Raw genomic sequence first — 22,736 nt, 5'->3', positions numbered from 1 at the left:
TTGCAATTTTAGCATCCATATTGAAAACTGTAAACTTGGCAAACACTTTTGCACAATTTCAGTAAATGTTTTGTGCTCGCCAGTAGTCTTCTGGGAAACCTGGAAAATTTACCCTGAAACTTCGAGGCAATACCTTGAAACAGGTCTTATCTCGCAGCCAGTTTAATAATTTAGCAAATTATGGACAAATGAGATTCTTTGTTCTATTTATAAGAACATCTATAAGTAAATTCAACTCGCGTTTTATTAAATTTATCAGACAGTGGTGCTATCTTTAGATTTTATAAATAAGAGAGTGAAATATAAAATATTTGCATTGACTTTAGGAAAACCTAATACCACTGTGGCAATGCTTATATTCCTTCCGTGCCACACTAACTTATGACATTACTTGATTTGACAGTGATATAGCGGTTAACAGTCATAAGCCCAGTGGTAATACATTTATCATAGGTTAACCCACTGGAGGTAATAATGAGGTGCTTATAATGAGTAATGTTTGTGGTGGTAATTGATCTGTTGTCTCTCACCCTGCAGTGAGTCGTGTTCCAGCGAGGCCAGTACCCAGCAGTACGAGGGACCGAACCACAGAGGGAGCCCTTCGCGCTGGCGCAACGAAGGTGGCTCTCCCCAGGGCCTGGCCCAGCGCTTGCCGCTCGCGCATTCCACGGGCAGCATCGACCAAATCGTTGCGTCCCCCGCGCGGTGGACGCCCCGCAGCCGCACCGACTCGGCCTACAGCTCCCTCTCCACGCCGCAGCCGGGGGCGGACGCCGGGGCCGACAAACTTCCGGCGGCCTTGCGGGTGTGCCGGGGCTGTGCCGGCGGCCTACGTCCCGTCGCGGGATGCCGCCACTTTTCATCTGCGGAAAATCTCCTGGGCCCTTCGCAGTCCTCGCCCACGTGGGAGGACTGCACCCGCCAGCCGGAGGGGCCGCCCACGGGCGAGCTGGCGGCCCGCGAGCGGACCCTGCGACGCGTGAGCGCCACCTCGGACCTCGCGAGCCACTCCGCAGCGAACAGGTGGCAGAAGGCGGCCGCGTCGTCGCCCCCGGTGCCACCGGCACGAAGGGACAGCCTCAGGTTGAAGCGGCACCTGGACCGGGGCTCCCCACTGTGCGGCACGGCACAGCCGGCCACGCTAGCTGTGTGGTCGCACCAGATCCACCGCGTCGTTTCAGGGCCCGTGCAGCCCAACAGGCCGTTGTTCGCTGACGTGGACGTGAGTCCCGTCGGTACCCACGGCGGGGAGCCGGACACGGAGAGCCGATATGTGCAGCGCACGGACAGTAAGGCCGCACATGCGCAGCAGAAGGTGATGGCGCACGCAGCGGATCACCGACTGGGAAGCGGCAAACCGAAGCCTGCGGTACCGGCCAGACCCTCCAGAAAAACGTTCCACACTCCGCGCGTGGATATGTGTGCACCGGAGGACAATGCGATACAAGTTTCACAGAATGGCGTTTACAAGGAAAACAGGCAACAGGCTGGACATGGGGGGACGTGCGTTGGAAATGAAGGCATCGTAAGTGGTGGGGTTTCGGCCGCTTTTTTGCATCAAGAAGATCATAACGGCAACTACAAGTCATCACACAGCAACAACGCAGCGCCACTGCCGGCTGATAGTTTACTGGGAAGCGGCGACGTGGCCGGAACGCTTGGACTAACAGCCAATGTTTACAACATCGTTCGGGTTCATTCACCCAATGATATGAGCAGAATTGGACCTAATGATTTTGTACAGCTCCGACGCGCTGAAAATTGGGGACCAGACTCTCCTTTCCATTATGAGAACTCGATGCACACTAGAGAGGCCAGTGAGACGAGTGTAAATGATGTGAACTATCGGTCAGATTGTGCGGAGTCCGCTTTCGGCTCTGCGCATTCGGAGAGGTTTTTCTGCATGACGGCACAGCAGGTGCCCGAGCCTGGCAAGCTGGCTGGCAGGGCCCGTACGGACCTAGCGGGAGACGCCTGGCCATGTGCCACTCCCGCAGAGCAGCAGTTCCGGGCCTACAGGCTCAGGGGCCAAGAAGATGGCAGCTACTGTCGGCGCTCGGTGGAGCCGTCCACTCCGCACTCTGCTGCTGCCCCACACCCCCGGCACAAGACTGTCGACAGGACCAGGAGCAAGAGCAGCTCGGAGCTCAACAGCTCTGTGAGCAGCAGAGATCTGGAAACTGGCCACAGGCAGGCGCACGCAAGCTGGAAAGAGCACGATGACTCGTTTTCTGGTAGTTCCGGTTCTTTCAATCAGAGGTCATTTTCTTCTGAAGATGTCATCAGTGCTGAAAAAACCCCGATGTTGCACTTGTTATCGAAGGGCTACAGCAACGCATCTGTCAGTGATGCAGTTATTTATAATCTTGCATCGCCGATTAAATATCCATCACCGCTGCATATGCATTCCAGGAATTCTCATGGTGCCGTGGCTGGTGGTGCTGCGATGGAGATGGCACAAAAGGCGAATCTGTCTGGAGTCCGAAGCAGAAGTGTGGAGCTGATTGATAAAGAAGGCAATAGGGAAGACAATAATATTCCTTCCGCCAGCGATGAGGCATTCACGAGCTCTTACAGTCAGAGCATTAAGGCAGCACAGTCCAAGGTATTATCAGCAACCTCATTTAGTCGCAAAGACCTTAACTTTAAACCTGTGCAGGCTCCGCTTCTTTCAAATTTTTCTGGTTGTAATAAGACCACTAGATGGAATCACGTTCCAAGCTCAGGACAAACTCCGCATCCAAAACCCAAAAAGATGGAGCATCCGGTTCAGCAAATGAGCCTGGAGAAGCCAGCGCCACCACAAACACTGGACATGGAGACAAGTGCACGTGCGTTCCATCCGTACGCCCAGAAGCAGCTGAGTGCAGAGATGAAGAAACGCTCATACTCTGAGCCTGAGAAGCTGCACGAGATTGCCCGACTCGCCCTGGCACCCGTACGCAGAATCGATGCACCGTGCACGGATCCCGACAATGAGTGGAGTAGCTGCGTGGATCACAGGAAGAGGCCGGAGCACGAGCACGGGGGAGGCAGCAGCGCACTTCAACACAGACCAGCGCTCTCCCGGCCGCCACTCCGCGAACAGCAGCACAACGCCCTGGCCGCCTTCATGGAGAGGAAGACGGGGAGGAAGCCCACTACCAAGGAGGCTCACCCTCTCAGTGCACCGCCTTGCGAAACTACTCGCAGATTCTTAACGCACCAGCCAAACTCGTATGAATACAGGAATTCATCGAACAATCTGGAGTCGGGCAGCCACAGTGGAAGTGACTCCACTCCCAGCCCCTTGTACAGACCCACTGCACAGCAAATGTCAATGTCTGAAATGAACTTGAACCACTCTGCCCTGAAGGAGCTCAATAGCAGGGAAGATGGAGTGCAGAATCTCTCCAGCAAACCATCACGCTTCTCCGATTCACTTTATTTCTATCAGCATAAAGCTCATCATCCTCGTCCTCGTGGGGAATTGATGACCGCGTCCAACTCCAACAGGAAGGCTGACAAGTTTCCCTCGGCAGAAGATCTGCTGGAACGACCCAGCCACCCCGTGCACGTCCGCTCCCGGTCCTCGCCATCCGACCGCATCATGCATCTGGTGAGTTGGGGAAGCGCAAGCAAGGCTCGAGTTCACCACTGGTTTTGTTTTCGGGGTCAACCATGTGGTAGGCTGCATTCCAGCATGAATTTGACATTTGGGAAAAGATTAACAGGGACAGGATGGTGAGACAGTACCTGCGTGTTTTTTTTTCTACGCAGTTTTATTTTCTTTGCTCATTGCAAGCTACCGCGATGGCCTGCGGCATGACTGGGATTCCACGCAGTGTGTGGGACAGCTGCGGCTCACTTGAAAGAGTCTCTCATGCCACTGCTGACTCCGGCGCAATTGCAGCAATCGGCTCTTTAGAATCATCGAGACGCACTTCATGGCAGGTGGCTTCACAGAGATGGGAATGTCTCTTGAGGGCCCTCAAGTGGGGGGGGGGGGCCTTCGAGAGCCCCCCATTGGAGAGCCCCCCAGCTGTTGTCATGCAGTGACAGCGCCACTTGCGAACTTTTGACTTGCACTGACCGCTTGATGAGGCCACAGCAATCGCAGCGACACATTATGTGTACACTTGCGATCGCATGCTTTACATTTTACCGCAATTGTGCTGCTGTGAGGAATCTTATTTCACTTGGTCCATGAAGAACAACTATTTGAGATGCACTTGGAAGTGATTTAGTCATTTCAACTCGCCTACTCCCTCAGCCAAATGTCATATTTAGGGGAGTGTTCAGTTCTATGCCCAACGGTTTGGTGTCCGTAGCTGCAGTCGCAACACAGGAGAGAGAGTCTCTGATTTTCCACATGCACTAGGTGACTGATGTTGTGAGATAGAAAGAGTGCTGTAAGTTGTGGCCCCAGGGCACAGAACTGCTATGACTGCATTTGGCTTCTCTTTCCCAGCACCGTCCAGTGCTCCCTCTTGCCAGGCCGAGAATGGTCTACACTTATCCTGTCTCAGTATTGAAACAAACTCTGTTGGGTTTGCCCAAATGAAGTGAAGGGACATTTGATACGATTCCCTTTGCTCAAGTGGCGAATGGACTCAAACCACCGCCTCACTGCTCCTAAGAGGCTGATGTAATCGCCGGATGCACGTCGGGGTGGGCGCGCGTCGGGGTGGACATTCGTGTGGGTGGACGCTCGTCTGGGTGGATATTCGTGTGGGTGGACGCTCGTCCGGGTGGACGTTCGTGTGGGTGGACGCGTCGCCCCCCAGCGAGTATAAGGAGCTCCGCGGGGCCACCGCTCTGTTTCCAGTGCCCACACTGGTGGCCTCCCACGCAGACTCTTGCCCCCCCCCACCTAACGTTGTGCAAACATTAGAAGCACTTTATTAGGCATAATGCAAGTCTCATTGACCCATTATTGAACGGTTATAAACATTTTTACTAAATTTAGTGTGCATTTTCATTTCATTTGAAGGTGCACAATTGCTATCAAGTTTATTTGTAGCCATAAAACTTGTGGTGCCATTCAGGTATTCTAGACATGCATATAGTTTGAGAAAAGTTGCACACTCGGCTTTAAACTCTGACTCAAGGGTGGTTGCGGCTGCTGCTGCAAGTCTGGGTGCTGTCTTGTAGTTTTAGTTTGGTGTTTTCATTGACCGATATTTTTTGTTGAAATTCATTTTAATATCACAATTCTTTTTTTTGCAATTTCCCTTCATTAGAATTTTAACATTCTCCTCTACCTTTATGCTCATGAACTGCTTACAAATATAAAACCCTGAAAAGAATCCAAATCATGAGGAGGTTTTTGCATTTCGGCAACTTTAGCCAGGCAATAGTGGTGCAACGTTGCCTGTATTCCCGCCCTGTGGAGGCAGCGAGGGTTGTTGGATCGCACAAATCTTATGAAACTGCCCTTCCTGTGGCCGTCGAGGAGGATCCCTACCCTGGCTTACGACTGCCGTCTCCTCTCTCTACTGTGCGGCCGTGCATTATAAGTTGAAATTATTATGTCAGTGGTGAAAAGGCATGTGTCGGTGAATTGCAGAATGAGTACATTTATTTTACAAAATATGTAAACATTATCCCGTTAATAATAAGGGCACTTCTCTAAATTACATGAGACACAAACATATACCAAACACAGGGATGCAGGCACTCGCACACAGACATACACACAAAGACAAATATCCCCCGTATAGCCTCATCAGATTTTTGGGGCAAGTGCTGTTAGTGAGCACCTATGAAGGCTGGCACGGCACATAAGGCGGTGGGTTGCCAGCACCAGGCCTGGCCGCCTTTATCTCCCGAGTGGCGATGTTTACTCACCTCACCAGGTACTAATTTGAGTACCAAGTGTGAATTAAAGAAAATGCACACATATACGCTGGAGGAAAACAAATGTCCACAAGTGGCTTCAGCAGGCGAGCCAGTCAATAGCACAGCTGCAGCGCTTGCTTGTAGCACTCGCCGGCCTGCATCAAGCGGCAGTAAGTGTGCGCAGGTGCAAGCGGCAGGCGCAGGGAATGCCACTAGGAATGTTTTGCTAGGGAACAGGCCTTGCGGTGGTCTTTAGCTTGGCTGTGTCTCTACTACGCACAACTGCGCACGTGCCCACGCAGACATTTCATATGTGTAACCTTTCGACGTGCCAATGCGTGTTTCTGGCCGTGTGCTGTTGTGCTGCGCGTTGAACGCTTTGTGCTGTGTGTGATGCAAAAAATCGCGTGCTCTGTGCTGAGACCCGTGTTGTGCCGAGTGCCCCTGCCATGTATTTTTTCTGCTCTTGTCTCATGCTGGGTCTGTCATGCAGGAGCCGACGGATGGGGAACTTGGTGTCACCAAATTTAGCTGCATGCTCGTGCCGGCCTCCCGAGGGCATGAAACGCAACATGGGCCCATCCCAGCTAGGTAACCTCAAGGAATCCCTTTTTTGATAAATGACTCTTGGACTTCAGTTTCACGATGGCATGTGATATATGATCATCATCGGTTCTTTCTAACACCGCGCCTCCCATGCATGACTTCTCGACCGCCCTGCAGCAGTATAGCCAATGAGACCCCCCAGTAGCAGCTGTCCCCTGTTTGGCGTGAGGTAAACACAGCACCGGCCAACTAGTGGGCAATTAGACTGGCAGTAGGGGGCGTTGTTGCTGTGTGGCTTAAGTTATTTGGGAATATCTAAAACGTCCACTGTGAAGCATACGGTCCGTGGGATTGATTTGTTAATCCACCCGTAATACTAACGAGGGCGGCCGCTTGGCTCGTACCGCCAACCTCTACAGCAAGCTGTGCACGCTGGGCCACGTCACCGCCCCATGACGGCTACAGTGAAGTTTCTTGCTGTGTTATGAGTTTCTCATGCTCGCTCGGGTGTTCTGATGATGTCTGTACTGCCACACACTTGTTTGACGTTGTATGTTAAACACGTAGTTCGGAGTTTGAAGAACATTGGCCTCATCTCTCTCATGTAGAGACGCGGAGTAGATCATCAGTGGTGCCTCTTTTTTATATTCAAGCAAGAGGGAAACTGCACTTCCACAAAAATGTCCTTAATTGATACATCGCTCGCACAACTGGTGGTCCGGTGGTGTTGTCGTTGCAGTAATTTATTTTTATATATTGGTGCAGCCTGGCGAGGGGATCTCTAGACCCCAATGCGCAGTGTCCCTCTCCCCTGCACTAAGTGGTTAATTCATAGAGTGACCACCACCACTACCTTTGTTTTCTTATCTGCGATGAAAATCCGTAATGTGCAAGAGCCATATCAAGGCAGTGTGGCATGTTAATGTGCCTGTGTAGAACGAGTTGCAGTGAGGACCCCCAAACAGCACTGGCTCTGTGTGCATGACCATCGACACACATTTGTCTTCCTCTGGGATCGTGGAGCGACCTCACTCCCAATGTTCTGTGCCTCTGTCGGAATGTCCGTCAGTGGCTGTAATTTCGACTGCAGTGAAGGAATGCCGATCCACATAGCACAGTTGGTGAACCGGAGCCAGATGATGATTGTGCTGGGCACATAATCTCGACTCTCACAGAGCAACTTTTCCCTTGGATCACTGGTGGCTTAGGCTAGTTTTGTCACTGCACCAATGTAAATTGACATTGGATGATAAATAATTAAATCATTTTCATAATTGACCTTAAAATGTAAAGCACAGGACACTCATACATCCTCAAATTGTAATTCACTGTGGACGTGTTTTTGTTGTCCTTCCCCTGCACCTCTGATTAGCACGGTTGGCTATGTACGGTGCGAAAGAAGTTCAACATACCTACACACGATTTAAACTTACACGAAAACTTTTTGGTTTAACGTGTCTTGCACGTGTTATATTTTCGGGTGTTTCGATGCTGTCTTATTCACCTGTTTCTGCCAAACATCTCATCCTCTCACATAACGCAGAGAAAAGGAATTCGGAATGTATCCAGTGCCTTCGGGGACCAGGCAAAGCGGCACCAGCAGCAGCACTGAAAAGGGCGAATGGAGCTCACAACCGAGAGGTGTCGGGGATCATGCTCGATCCTTCGGTGTCCACAACCCGCGATGGTCCAAGCAGCTGCCGGAACATCACGGAGATGAGAGGACATTTCCAGACATGACTTCCATAGGCTCGGAGAGCTGTAATTCATTGTGGAATGATGGCGGGAATTCAGTAGCAAGCCAGGTCCTTTCTAGAGCGAAAGAGAGGGCAAGAATCAAGACTCAGCAGGATCACTTACCGACTGCTGTTGCAGAAGCTGCCCCCCTCGGACAGAAGAGCCCAGCGAGGTCACTATCAGCATTTGAAGACGAAACGAGCCGTGGGGATTTCGAAAATGAAGCCAAGGTTTTGCTGGTGGAACACGAAGGCCATAAAAGCCACGCAAGATCAGAGGGGCACATTGCTCGTCCAGATGCTAAAGATTTAGAACCGACGGAATCGGCAGTAGCTGCAGGTCCTATGGACAGCCTCATGGAGGAGGCAGAGCTGATGAACCCTTCACCTCCACCTCGGCCTCCACTCCCTCATCCAGAAAGCCTGGGCTGGAGGCCAGCAGTTAAACATGGTCAAGTGCAATCGGAGATCTTAAAGTCTCAAAACACGAGCGCTTCCTCATCGTCTGGGGGGAGTTCTCAGACTCGCATCTTGTTATCTCAAAATCCAGACTCTCCATTTACACCATCTTCCCAGAATGAGGACGGTGACGATGATGTTTTCATGGATGTGGGGAGGGCATTCCCCCCACCCGTACCACAGCTTCCCGGTTCTCTGCACATATCTCTGTGAGTGCTGCATTGTCCACAACACTGCCCATATGCCACACGAGTGCCTTCATCGTTTTCAGCTGCATCATTTACCATAAGATAACTTAAGCCACAGATACTCCACTGCTGAGAAAACGATTCCAGGGTAATTTTCTCACTCGTGCACTATTGTTGTGGCTGTGTGGGTTACAGGAAGACAACATGCAGAGTGCACCAAGACCTATATCAGCAGAGTTGTTATTCAGATGTACGAGCGAGGCTAACATTTACAATCTTATTCATATTGCTATGTAGGCAGTAGTTGTGTTATATGCAGTATTACTAAGCTCATGTTTTTGCGCTGCATGGATAATCGCTGGACTGCATGAGGTGATGAATGCTTACGCGATGTCTAATGGTCCTCAGTTTCTAACTGGAATGTCCCCGGTGGAGCCCAGAGCTGTCACACCCGGAGGCTTGGGCAGCGGTTTTGGCAGCAGTTCTGACCATTGGTTGTGTGGATTGGTTCACCAGTGTCGCTTATAGATGTCGTTAATTAAAAACTGGTATGAAATTATAGTTTGTAATCGTGCATATTTCATTAATGAATCTGTTAATTCCTTTGAGAATCGGTGTAAAAAGCACAATTTTTAAGTAAAATGATGAGGATGGCTGTTAATGAGCAGACCTCATTCAACACCTCCTCTGGCCTGGTGGCTCAGTGGTTGAGTGAGCGGCTTGCAGTCAGAAGCTTACGAATTTAATTTCTAGTTTGGGGTTGACTCGGCCCATCATCCCTCCAGGGTCGATAAAATTAGTACAACTTTGTAGGGAAGTCAAAATGGTTGTGTTATGGATAGACTCGTCCCCTGCCATAGTAATGAGGAATTATACTACTCGCTTAGGGCTGTAAACATGACAGGAGCACTGACTGCCTCTTCATATGTGGAAGTCACTTTTTTTATTCAAGGAAGGCCGATGCACATTTTACAGAGTTATGTAAATTTCCACATTTTGACGATTTAAATTTGATTTCTGTTCACTTCATTGTTTTTGGCCTGTGACCAAAGTTCTTGGAACGTGCCTGGTTCTTTGAGACTTGGAAGCTAAGCAAGTTTAGGCCTGAATAGCGCTTGGATGGGTGTAGTAACCATTGTGCAGTGGAGAGCAGTGCAGCCAAAGCTCCTTCACCACCCTGCGGTGAAGTAGGGTCAGCTAACCCTCACAGCCCGCATGGTGTACAGAGGCCCTCATCCAGCAGTGGATTGACAAACGAGCTGTACATTAATATGCGTACACATGCACGATGTTTGAACATGTAATTCTGAAACCAAGGGTCGCCTTAGCAAAAGCATTCACGTGCGGTTCAATGTACTTTGTCTTTCAGGGAGAACGCCTCTTCCTTTGGGGAGCAAACTGGCCGGTCCCAAACTGGCGTCTGCTCCCCTGCGCCCAGTCACCCTGCCTCCTCCGTGCCCCCCAGTGAGGGAGCTGTGGAAGTGGGGGTCGGCGACTCCGCTGTCCGCACTAGGACCCCCATGAAGGAGCCGCAAGGGGCAACCAAGCAGGGGGAGTCAGCCGTCTGTCAACACGTCCCCGAGGCCACGCACGACGCGGTGCCAGGTGCGTGTTTATGTTCTCCCCGTTCTCTGTCCGATGGCGTGTGGGTTTTCTTCGGATTTTTTTTCGGTTTCCTACCACATCGTATAAACACTCATTGAATTGATTCATACTTTTTTTTGGTTGAGGCCACATAGTGATCTGACCAAATGTATGTCATTAAGTACCCTCCACAACCTGACACAGCCAAATACATGTATTGTCCTGTAGTGTTCAGCTCGCACCAGTATGTTGAAGAACAATTTTCACGAATTAATGTATCAATTAGGTATACAGCTTCTAAATTTGAAGTTTTCGTGACTGCAAGGATCCATACTTTTTGGTTTTTTCGGTAAAGTCACATAGGTAAAAACTAAATAAATGAAAATGAAAAAATGAAGTGATTTAATTTAGTTGTTTTCATTTTTTTATTTTAATTTATTTTGTTTTTTACCTACGTGACTTTACAGAAAAAACAAAAAGTAGATATACAGCGTTTCGTGGCACTGTACCAAACATCATCAGGACAAGATCCAGGATGTCAGAGGAATAATCCAAGAAATTTGAATCATTAACTGTGTTGGCCAAATATCCCTATATAGTGCCATAGAGCTTAGGCATTTGTTGGTGCCGAAGTGATGGGTGACGTATATGACAATGCCGCTACAGCAATGCTGGGTTCTTTCTCCATGTCACCGAATCACAGGAGAAGCTCAAAGGAGCGGCTCGGAGGAATAAACCATCAGAGGAGGAATTGCGACCTTCTGGGTTCCATATCCAATATTTATATTGATTTGTCATAGGTGTTTGTATTTTGCTAACCTTTGCATTCATGCAGAATGAGATCAAATCCAGATGTGTTTGTCAGTTGAACTGGATGGGGTGTAATTTGCTTTTGTAATAAAGACAATTGAAACGTTGTTCATCTGAATGAGGCAGCTCAGGCCGCCGCGAAAACCGCACGAGATTCGCTCTGTCATTTCAGTCTATGCAAAGACGGCGTGCGCACCACTCGCTCGTCCTACGCAATGTGGCCCAGCTGGGAAGTGATTGAGCACAAGGGCAGAGTGTGGCTCGTTGGCGCTCGGGGAGGTGCATCTCTCTGTGCACAAGGGGTTCAGCCCTCGGCACAGGTGTAGTGAGTCCAACTGAGTCGCAGACGTTGTTCTTTAGAGGCAACACTTTTATTGTAACATCAACCCGTTAACACAAAGGGGTAACTGCCCCTTCACCAGATACAGCCTAGGGTGGTGACCACCCAGCTAACTACTCTATCCGTAGGAGTTACAGCGACGAAGGGTCAGACCCTCACTCGGGTCCCCGACCACGTGTTGATGCCTCGTAGAGCTTCCAGCTTGTAGACGTGGAGCTTCCAGCTTGTAGAACAAAGAACCCCTGTTCCTCCCAGGGACCCACCTTATATCCCCCCTGGTCGGGGCCGCTCCGCCCTTGGCCCAGCCCGCCTTCTCAAGCGTTCTAGCTCCCTCTCGATCCCTCTCGAGAGCTTTCCACCGGACACGTGATCACCCCCTAGCCCCCCCACCTGGGGCCTTCTCTGTGGACACTCCAGATCACGTGTCTACGGGGTCAACCAGAGTGCCATGGCCCGGGGCAACCCTGCCCCTGGGCCGACACTCTCCCGCTCCCCCTGGTGGGAGCCCGCACTACATGCTATGCGTGGTGCCCGCGCTATCCCAGCGCTCACCAAGCCCCGCTAGGGCTGGTACTAACTACACCCACCTACGGGGTGTACGCGATGACGGTGCATCGCACGCCGTGCTGTGCTAGAGCCGGCCTCACACAGCAACCCACCCGGTGCTATCCGCGATGTAGGGCCATTGCCCGCCACGGCCCTCTCGGGCCGGCACCATACAGTGACATCCCCGATGTCACTACACAGGCGTTAAAACCAGGCACTTTAATTCTACTAAATCATATTGAAATCATTAAGAACCCCTATCACTGACATACAGTGAGGGAAAAAAGTATTTGATCCCCTGCTGATTTTGTACGTTTGCCCACTGACAAAAAAATTATCAGTCTATAATTTTAATGGTAGGTTTATTTGAACAGTAAGAGAGAGAATAACAACAAAAAAATCCAGAAAAACGCATGTCAAAAATGTTATAGATTGATTTGCATTTTAATGAGGGAAATAAGAATTTGACCCCCTCTCAATCAGAAAGATTTCTGGCTCCCAGGTGTATTTTATACAGGTAACGAGCTGAGATTAGGAGCACACTCTTAAAGGGAGTGATCCTAATCTCAGCTTGTTACCTGTATAAAAGACACCTGTTCACAGAAGGAATCAATCAATCAATCAGATTCCAAACTCTCCACCATGGCCAAGACCAAAGAGCTCTCCAAGGATGTCAGGGACAAGATTGTAGACCTACACAAGGCTGGAATGGGCTACAAGACCATCGCCAAGCAGCTTGGTGAGAAGGTGTCTCAAACGGTGTTAGACCAGAAGACGCCAAAATACTTTTTGGCGTCCTCTGGTTTTGTTGCCAGAAAAAAGGGGAAACCTATTCTCTTGTACTTATACACTTTATTTGTTTTCATGACTTTCTTACCTTTCGTACAGTTTCTTCTCCAATAACGCGGTCGTTGCATTCCTGAAGAACAGAGCGTTATCGAAAAATGGCGTTATAATACCCTTTGATTCAATTGTAATGTAACAGTGACGGGTAGTAAGTTTTCGAAAACACCAACATGACTAACATTTATCTTGATAATTTGTTATATTATTGTTGATTTGTACGTGTTCTTTTATAATTACAGTGTCTTACACAGTATATTTGGTAAAGCACAGTCTGCGATAACATGTGAGATGCATATGCAGGCTGAACAAAGAAGCGTGGGTAGCATCTAGAAGCATTCACGAGCATCGCGCCTTGTGCGATGCTACGCAGCCATACATCCGCTTATGCCTATTCGCGCGACGTAATTCTGTCCACTCAATGGTGTTATGTCCAATTCACATCCGCGTTATAAAAAATGTGTTCCCTAATACATTAATCGCATTATATCCAATTCGCGTAATAAAAACACGCAGCGTTATAGCAGAACAGACTATACTTTGAACTCATATCAGTTTTTATATTGTTTGTTTTTCTAACTTTTTGATCTACCCCTACTAGACGTCTATAAAAAAGAGCTTCATAGCCCATCCGATTCGTCCAGTGTAAATAAAGATTCTGATAAGAGTATAGGGCTCGTAATCGGAAAGTCACAGGTCACCAATGGGCCCATTCATTCCGAATGTTATTCCATGGGTTTTTAACTCAGAACCCATCCTATAACAATCCCTTTCTCTAAAAACACGATTTTATAGATGCCATTTGTTACCATTGCCATGGGGTGATATCCGCCTTTCCTAATCAGATCTCTTTTACCGCTTTGTTGCAGGAGAACGTGGTCAGCCTGCCCTGCTCACTCCGATCGCCGGACATCCACAACAGCGGCCCAGGAAGAGGAGACCTAGGCCGGTGCCGGATGTGGATGAGCGACTTGCCAGGGAGCTGCTGGTGGCTGTCATGAAAGCCATGGCCGAAGTTGAGCCAGGGGTTGGATTTCCCGACCTCCTGCTGCCCGAGCACCAGGCACACGCTGCTGCACACATGATGGAGGAGTTCTTCCCAGAGATGGAGGAAGCACTGGAGGAGGAGGAGGAGTGGGAGGAGGAGGACAATCACCGCCCCCCCCCACAAACGTAGGACCGCCATCAAGCGCACTGCTCACTTCAGACACGTGTAGCACTCGTTCACGTTGCACTCACACAGGAAAACAAGATTAATTTCATCCCTTTTGAGCACCGCTCTCAAATCCCTGCTGAACAAAGGGCTCCCCATGACGTGCCAGTCATGGGATTTGTTTGATCATACTTCACCACGTTGATCAGTATGTGTTGGTGATGGTGGTGAGGGAGGACCGGTTTGGATAAAACTCGCTACTGATTTAGCTAGGTTTCATTGCGCAGTGTGCAAACCACTGCACTACTGTTCCGAAAGTGAAACGTACTTCTCATTTATGAATCAAATTTCTTTTTGCAAGTCTTGAGGCTCAGTGAGGTGATTATTTGTATATATGTATAACTTCTTTCGCACTGTTCGTAGCCAACCATGCTTATCGGAGATTCTTGCTATAATACTTGTCATTGGTCACCACACAGACCTATTGTTAGATTGGATTGGGGTTACTGAGAACAGGCCTTAAAAACCCAAGATGCCAAGCAGACCAGCAACAAAAAGTGCGATATAATGTGTAATATATACATGATGAGAGAAGGCAAGACAGCTATTTGCACGAAGAGGATAATTAAAAGTTTAGATAAAAAAAAAAGATTTTACCACTATCAGCTGATTACAGGTGTCTGTCCTCTATATCGTATCTCTGTGAGAGAGTAGGAGTGGCATTGAAGCCTCCACTCCCATGACATTGTAGAGCAAAGGGCCTCACCATAGCATTGGCCTCGATGAGAATGGCCGATATTCTCCCTGTACTTGGGGAGCCTTGCTCTGGCCTGGCAGGCTCCCGAGCGCATTATCCGTCCCACGCATCTCTGCAGAGGAGACGAAGCGACACTGCCGTGGTGGTGCCTCTCCTCCTGTGTTACGTGGTCTGGGTGTACACCGGGGAGTATAGGACTCGCAGCTTGAGATGTCGTTGTCCTGAGACTTTTCATTGTAACTCCCTTCCCTGTAAACACACGGGGCAACATCACAAACGAGTTCCAGGTGTGCCGCCGCAGCGTCGTTTCGTGGCGACCGATTGGCGGGTGTCACATGAGTACAGCACACCGTGCCAATGGGAGCTATCCGAGTAACGTGTGGTTAGACGTTCACCTCGCACGCCTAGTGGCATTCTCTCAGGAGGAGTATACGTGGGGATTTGGATGTCTGCGCTGCGTGTGCGATTGCAACAAATCAGAGTGAGGGATAGGCGGAGGGAGCGGCATTGCACACGGGTTTCACAACGTGTGGTCTCCATCTCTTAGTTTCTGCTGCAACCTGTGGAGGGCACTGAGCATTTCGTCTCCCAGCAGACTGGTGTACGATCGTGCAAGCCCGAGCAGAGCGTCCAGCGCATCTCCACAGCCCTGCGACACCTCCACGCCAAAAGCTGTCCCTGCAGAGCAGACGTGTTGCAAGGAGGGCCCCCAAAACAGCGCTGGGGACAATGACAACCCCCCTCCCAGCCAGGCAGCAGACGTGGACATCACCAACATGAAGGTTGCGCCACATTGCAAAGCATTCTTTCTGACTCCATTAAACTTTTAATGTTCACCGGGATAAGTTCCTATAGAATGGCATGAATATTAATTCTGCGAATATGAATACGTAAAGCATATGAGGAAAATTCAGTTTAACACGTAGACTTTCGCGACCAGTATTATTCATAATGAAGGTTTTTGGGTTAGATCGCGTTATTTATAAATGTGTCGCAACCCTCCACCACCCAACATGGCCAATTAGTAAAAAATGTGTCACGTTGACAAAATACATATTTCACTACATTAGCCCACCGGTGTGTTGAAGAGTGAATCCATAACATTTACAATTTGAGTACGACGTTTCGTTATAATGGACAGATGGGACGTAAGACTAAAAGAACACCAAAGGAACATTAAATTATCCTAAACACAGCTGTCAGCAGTGGCAGAGCATGCTTGCCAACAAGGACATTCCATTGATTTTGATAACGTTGAAGTGTTATGCAGAACTAATTATTACTGGCCAAGACTAGTTAGAGAATCAATTCAAATTAATAATTCAAATAATTTTAATCGCTGTGATAGCTATAGACTCAGCGCAGCCTGGAAGCGTATTATTCAGTAATACACAACACACATTGCAATTCCTTACAGGTGAGTCACATACTAAGTGGCTGATTACTGATCTATTACATAATTACTCTTTGGTTCTTTCGGTATAGTCACGTAGGTAGAAAAAAAAATCACGACGTTTCGATCGTAACACAAGCGGACGTCCTCAGGCGTAAAAAAGAATCCAGCAGTGGAACTGCTGAACCAGCGAGATAGCTGTTACAACAAGAGGTTATTTATGTGGCGAAGGGAAAGCAGGCGGGGTCTGAGCTGGAAAGGAATTCCATCTCCAAACGCAAGCACGTCAGTTGTGTTTTGAAACACCCTGTCAATTATATACTAGCTTTACTACCCAGCTTCGCCCGAGACTTGGATTCTTGTCTTGGATTAATACACGGCCTACGCGGAGGGTGGGATGCGTGATGTCAGCAGGCACACTGCGTGACGCTGCCGCATGCGGGTGACATCACAGATGTGACGTCACCGCTCACTTGCCGTACAAAATATATGCAATATTGCGCCCCCCCCCCAAAATACAAAAATAAATTTTTATACTTTTTGCATTGTGTACAGTCTGGAAGCTAACCACATGCCTAATTTGAAGTTTGTTGCATGTTGGGAAGTATGCTTAACATTTCGAACAAATTTCCCTTTTATCTATAATATTATGTACATGTTTTCCATGATGATTGGGTCCTTAAACACGACATGACGGTCGAGTGTGTCACAATGAAGGTGCCTCGTGAGCCCTGGGTAATAAAGTGACAACACTTAAGATGATTTGGGGACTGCTATACATTTCCACATGATAAGCCACTTCGTTGAGCTAGCATTTGTGGCCAGGTAGCTTTTGAAAAGTAGCTGTATAGCTCAGTGGGCCTTACCTGGTGAAATAAAAATGTTTTAGTTTTTAGTTCAACAGAATTTTCAGACTCAGCGGGGCTGAAGTCGGTAAATAATTGGCATTATTTAATTATCTTTCCTAAAACGCTACGCCATGCAGGCAGTTGGGTTATTTGACATGATTTCTTCTGCACTGCCCTCTACTGTCCACATTGCCTACCGCACCAGTTTAATGTATGGTGGTCACCCACACGAGCATTTTCCAGGCTCAATCCCACTTTGCTTCTGAGGTCTGATGGGATCGGGCGCATTCCGTGTGATTTGGTCATGGGCTGAAATGCCGTGGCCCTTCTCCCCAATAAGAATGGTATGGTTAGTCTGCAGCAGCACGCCCTTTACATGCCCATGTTTGGGTGTACAAGGTTAACATACAGGTGCAGCCCTGCAATTTCTCGCTCACGCCACTGCTGAAAAGGCCTCCTCTCGAGGGATTACCGGAACGCATCTGTCGAGGTTATTTTGGCCGACCCTTCCATGTTAGCGAGGCTGTCTTGGAACAGGTGTGAGTAGCCACACTTTACCCCACGACGTGCAACCTGCCAATCGACTAACTGTTGGGTGAACAGACGCAGGGTGAGTTAAGAAACTTGCCCATCGTTTCAAATGCCATGCCGATAGATCAAAGCGGCAATCTCTGGATTGCAAGTCCATTTTACCTCCCGTGACACCATGCCGGCACAATACGTCGATATGCCTCGGGCTTAATTTCTCACGCGATATTTTCGATCATGCTGCTAGGCTGACTTGAAGTAATGGTTATCGGCAAAAGGCACTACCACAGGAGCACAGGGTATGCCTATCTGTATTAATAACATATTACTGTAGCCTATATTACTATAATCATATGATACTGCATACATTTTAAAAAAAATAAGGCAAGATGGATGGAGTGTGCCAAAATAATTTCTGCATTGGACTGCTCGGGACTGTTCCAGATGAAATTAAGCACCTGTATGTGCCCTCCAACATCTTGTGAAGTGACAGCAATCTCCCGTGCGTGCGTGTGTGTGCGTGTGTGTGCGTGCGTGTGCGTGTGTGCGTGCGTGTGCGTGTGTGCGTGTGTGTGCGTGTGTGCGTGTGTGTGCGTGCGTGTGTGTGTGTGCGTGTGTGTGTGTGCGTGTGTGTGTGTGCGTGTGTGTGTGGCTACAGGAGGAGCTGCTGCGCTGTGTGGAGCGGCAGCTCGAGCGCCTGAAAATCGAGCGGGCGCAGCTGGCAGAGCGAGTGGGCAGCGCACGCTCCCTCACCCGTGCCGTCGAGGCGGCCGTCCAGCAGCGCTGCCGGCCGAGCGAAGTGGACAAGTTCACCCAGCTCATGTCTGACATGGACACGCTGGTGTCCCTGCTGCTGTCCATATGCGGGAGACTTGCGCGCACCCAGAGCGCCCTGGAGGAACTCGGGTCTGACGGGAACCCTGAGTGCAGGGTGAGTAGGAAACATATCACGATATGTGCCACGGTTGGTCGCCATCGCTTTGCGGTAAGAGCTGAAGGCGCAGCTCCGTAATTATCGGTTCGCGCCACCACTGGAAGAAGGAGTCCCTCTAGAGGGTATTTTGGCCTACTCTTTCACACTGGCCAGATGTCTTTGATAGAGTGGGATTATCCACACTTGACCACACCACACGTGACCTGGCGACTGACTCTGGTTGAACCCGTTTATGCTTCTGGGTGGACAGATGCAGTGGGGGGGGATTGAAGAAATGTGCATCATTCTTTCAAACACCTTGCCGTAAGATCGAACAGGCAGCGTCGAGATTGTGTGTTGACTGTTACAACGCGGCAGAAGTGAAATGCGTTCAACACTGTTGTAATTGCTTTGTTTTACGTAGCAATATTTAACGGGCTTGTAAGTGCCTTACGCACTCCAAAACATGGAGGCAATACCGAGGCAATATTACCCTTTAGGTGTTTGGAGATGTGTATTTCAGTCTTCGCAAGTCATGTTTGAATGATACTCATGGCTTTGGACATGTGCTGCACTTTTATCAATCGGAGATTGTCTGGCTGTGAAGTATTTAAAAACAAATTATCGTATATGCGCTTGATGGGCATGCCTGTTATTGCATGAGAGCGTGTAGCTGTTGTATGACCTAATGATATGGTGACACTGTGCTGGCAGTGGTGCACAGACAACAAAGAGCTCAACACATTCGTCAATAACACCGTGTGGCTTGAAAAGGAAAGAATAAAATAATCTACTTTTTGAGTAATGGCCCTTCTTTATAGCACATAAATAGAGGCAAGAGTGATCTGTCTCTTATTTATCTCCCATCTCTCTCCTGGCATCTTTATTCATGAGTAAGGGACAATGCCCAGGACGTTACATCTTATATCTGTTTCCTTTTTTGAAAATTGTGGCGAGCCTCCCTCAATGCTTGTTTTGCACCACATTAATTGAGGTGCAGCTCAAGTTTTCATTGGTAGATTGATTTAAAAGTAGCACTGGTATTTTGGTGCTGTACATATGAAAATCAAGTGATCCTTGACATTTGTTTGTTAAATGTTGGGCCTCGTCTTGTAACCGTCTTGTTTCACGTGATCCTTCATCTACACTGAGCAGCGGTCGCTGGAGATCAAAGCACAAGATCTGCGCGTGAAGCGCGAGGACGCTCGGGATCTGCAGCAAGCGCTCAAGCGGCGAGAATGCTCCATGGCGGCCGTGCTGGCAAGCCGCTTGGACGACCGGGAGATGAGCGACTACTGTTACCTGACGCGCCTCAAGCCGGCGCTGCTCATCGCTCACAAGCGACTGGAGGAGAGTGTGCGTCTGCGCGAGCAGCAGGCCCGCGCTGTGCGCGAGAGCCTGCCTTGGCAAGTCGCACGAGTGGGCGGCATAGAGGTTACGGACGGTGAGCTCGGTGCCGCTCCGTATGTGCCGGCTTTGCAGACCTCGCAGGCCTTGCCGTTGCCAGACTCTTTTGCACCGGCTGCTTCTGCCACTCCCACTGCGCTGTGAGATTCGTGTCGTGTTTTACTGCGAGTCCACCAAAAATTGTGTCTTTTAGTAATAATAAGTTTGTTCAAAAGCATTTTGCACAGTTTGTGATTGTACAACCATCAGCACTCTTTATTTAAATCCTATAAATCTTATTCCTTGCGCCACCAAGCTAATGCCTTCCAGTTTTGGGTATAATGTTGTTATCTTCTTTCCTAAAAAGTGTAATCTTTGAAGATTTGTAAATATTTTTTTAAAGCTACGATATTACAACTTCAGGAAGCAAATGGTTGTGGTTGGCGAACACAATGACCTGCTCCCTGCAGCAGATCATCACTTTCTAGAACTGCATTAGTGTAAAATATATTGTTGTTCACCAGGACCACTGAGCTAATGTTATTGACAGGTATCATGGCAAACTCTTTACATTTGGGGTCGGTGGATCAGGAAAACTTCAGCGTGCTCTGGAACCAACCAACATGCGGACAGCGGTAGTCACTAGGTGAAGGCACATCAGGTGGGCTGCTGGCCTATACGACTTTGAAGTGTCATGCCATTGAATACATGGGGTTTATCTGTGTATTGGTATTTGCCAGTCTGAAAAGTTAACTCATACATATTGACCATCCTTCCCAAGCAGGGTCCCTCGTAAAAAGATTCCTGAAATTCAGTGAAGTTTGCCTTATAATGGATTTATGTCATTGATAGATGCATGAGACTTTCAATATTTGCAGGAGGTGGACACTTGTAGTTGCCACACATTGTTAATTAATACCGGCGATTATTATTTAAATAATCCACCATGTGGAAAGTAAACGCTCACGTGATGAGATGATAATCTCTCGATCGCAAGTCCGATCGGAAAAGCCAAGCGCACGGGCATGAAACGTGCTTTAGGATATCACTTCTATCAAGAATGATGGAATAATTTTTTTAAGTTAATATTTATTACGTCTATTAGTTATTCTGTTTCAATGTTTTAACTTAAAAATCTACTCCCTGGCGACAAAACACTGACTTCAATCTGCTATTAGTGGTTTGTTTTGTCTTTTTTTTTTTTAATGAATGTGCGTGTGGCATTGGTTAAAGAACTGAGAATTGTTCCATATTTGGAACCCCTGTTTATCAAAAATGCATATCCCCAGCAAAAAGTAAATACATTGGCCAAACAAACTTACCTCGCAGCACTTCATTGTCAAAGAAAACTGCCCCACAGATAATGGCCTTGCCTGGTGATGTAACTCACACTTTTCCATCTTCAAAGCTTTGGCATTTTAAAGCTTTTCCATGCCAAATTACAGAACTGTATACATATATTTTGGGGAACATTTAACACATTAGGGAATTCCATAAGGTCATCAGTATGTCAGCTGTTTTTTGTGGAAATGAGTTATTACATTCCCAAATAATCATCTAAACATATTCTGCCAATTGTAGAACCCATTCCAGCAGCTCGGCTTTGATAAATGGTTCAGTCCGAGGGCTACGCAGTGGCTGGGCCTGTCCAGGGAGATGTGGAATTGTCCATGAAGCATGCTTCACCTACCCCTCTTCACGACGTGATTCATTTAAATATCACAATTTTGGATCACAATTCTTTTCAGGAATGCCTTTTCTGCTTAATTTGGTTGTTATCTTGTTCTGTCGTGTTCATTCCATTACCTTCAAGGCATACACGATTTATATCATAAATAGTTCTTACACGTGAAATGTTATGCTTGTAATGTGAGTGTAGGATTCCATTTTGATTGAGGAATCATTTCACACTGAGAGGCACACCCTTCCACAGCAACAGGGCGCAGAGCGAGCAATATCTTTTTGCCTCGCAGGGCAAATTCCGCTCAAGCATCTGGCCCCAACTCTGCCGCATTGGCTCGAGGCTTCCTGCTATTGTGGCCAGGTTCCAAGGAATGAGGAACCCGTTGTGTGCATGTGTGCTTGCAGATGCCAGTAGTCACTCGCACGCTAGGAGTTAAAATTTTGTACAACGTACAGGGTGGGCGGCAGGTCCCTAAATACATTTCTCTCTTTGAGTTCATTGGAACTTTGTAGACAGGGTTATCGGGGTGTCTGGCGAACCGTTTGTTGCAAGAAATATGCGTTAAACTTTCCATGTTTTATGTATTTATGCATATTTCTATGTACTGCTACTTATGTAGTGTGCATATATGCATGATACATACGTGTATACTGTGTGCATATATATATGGACATATATTCCATGCTGATGAATAGGATAACAGTTTGCGAAATTACTCTACAATATTAGACACACACAACGCGCGTACAGACCGAGACCTTTCTCAAGTCGGGACAATGTCTCAATGGAAATCCTGCCCCGGGACTGGCTCCCATCTGCTGAGCGACGAATGCACGTGGACATCTCGGGCCATGTTTGCCGTCCGGCAGCACAGCTCTTAAATCTGAGCAAGCCTCGAGCACAATGTATTTCACAGAAATAGTTCCCTGTGCTGCGCATGTCGTTCCAGCTCAGGAATTTTACTCCCGGTGAACTCAGGGCTGGAAAACGTTCTCAAAGATATTGGTCCAGTAGCCTAATGCAACATTTGCCGTATTGACACATTTACATAATGTCGAAATAATAAAAAATGTGTACATAATGTATTTGTTTAATTATTGATCGTAATTTCAACCATTATGATTATAATTTCGCATTTAAATGAGTTTAACAAATAAATGGCCTTAAATCAGGCCCTTAATGGTCACGCATGGCTGGGCTTT

At 48.2% G+C, this 22,736-nt stretch overlaps 1 protein-coding gene across 2 annotated transcripts in view; it reads left to right on the top strand.

Annotated features, from left to right (window-relative positions):
- The window catches only part of LOC144931587 (protein Shroom3-like), a 65,767-nt gene extending 43,031 nt beyond the window's left edge, over positions 1–22,736 (top strand). The window contains exons 3-10 of one of the 2 annotated variants that reach the window (XM_078855622.1): positions 538–3,598; positions 6,314–6,411; positions 7,910–8,770; positions 10,215–10,354; positions 13,742–14,045; positions 15,378–15,564; positions 18,210–18,482; positions 19,620–22,736. In XM_078855622.1, the coding sequence (XP_078711748.1) occupies positions 538–3,598; positions 6,314–6,411; positions 7,910–8,770; positions 10,215–10,354; positions 13,742–14,045; positions 15,378–15,564; positions 18,210–18,482; positions 19,620–20,015 (5,320 nt within the window). In that variant the 3' untranslated portion in view covers positions 20,016–22,736. Of the gene's footprint in view, positions 1–537; positions 3,599–6,313; positions 6,412–7,909; positions 8,771–10,118; positions 10,355–13,741; positions 14,046–15,377; positions 15,565–18,209; positions 18,483–19,619 lie in introns of both variants that reach the window. The other variant, XM_078855621.1, reaches the window with a different exon arrangement.

Source organism: Lampetra fluviatilis, chromosome 4 (assembly GCF_964198595.1).
Source record: "Lampetra fluviatilis chromosome 4, kcLamFluv1.1, whole genome shotgun sequence".
Lineage (NCBI taxonomy): Eukaryota > Metazoa > Chordata > Hyperoartia > Petromyzontiformes > Petromyzontidae > Lampetra > Lampetra fluviatilis.
Note: the sequence above shows the minus strand (reverse complement) of the source record. Positions and strands in the feature narration are given on the sequence as shown.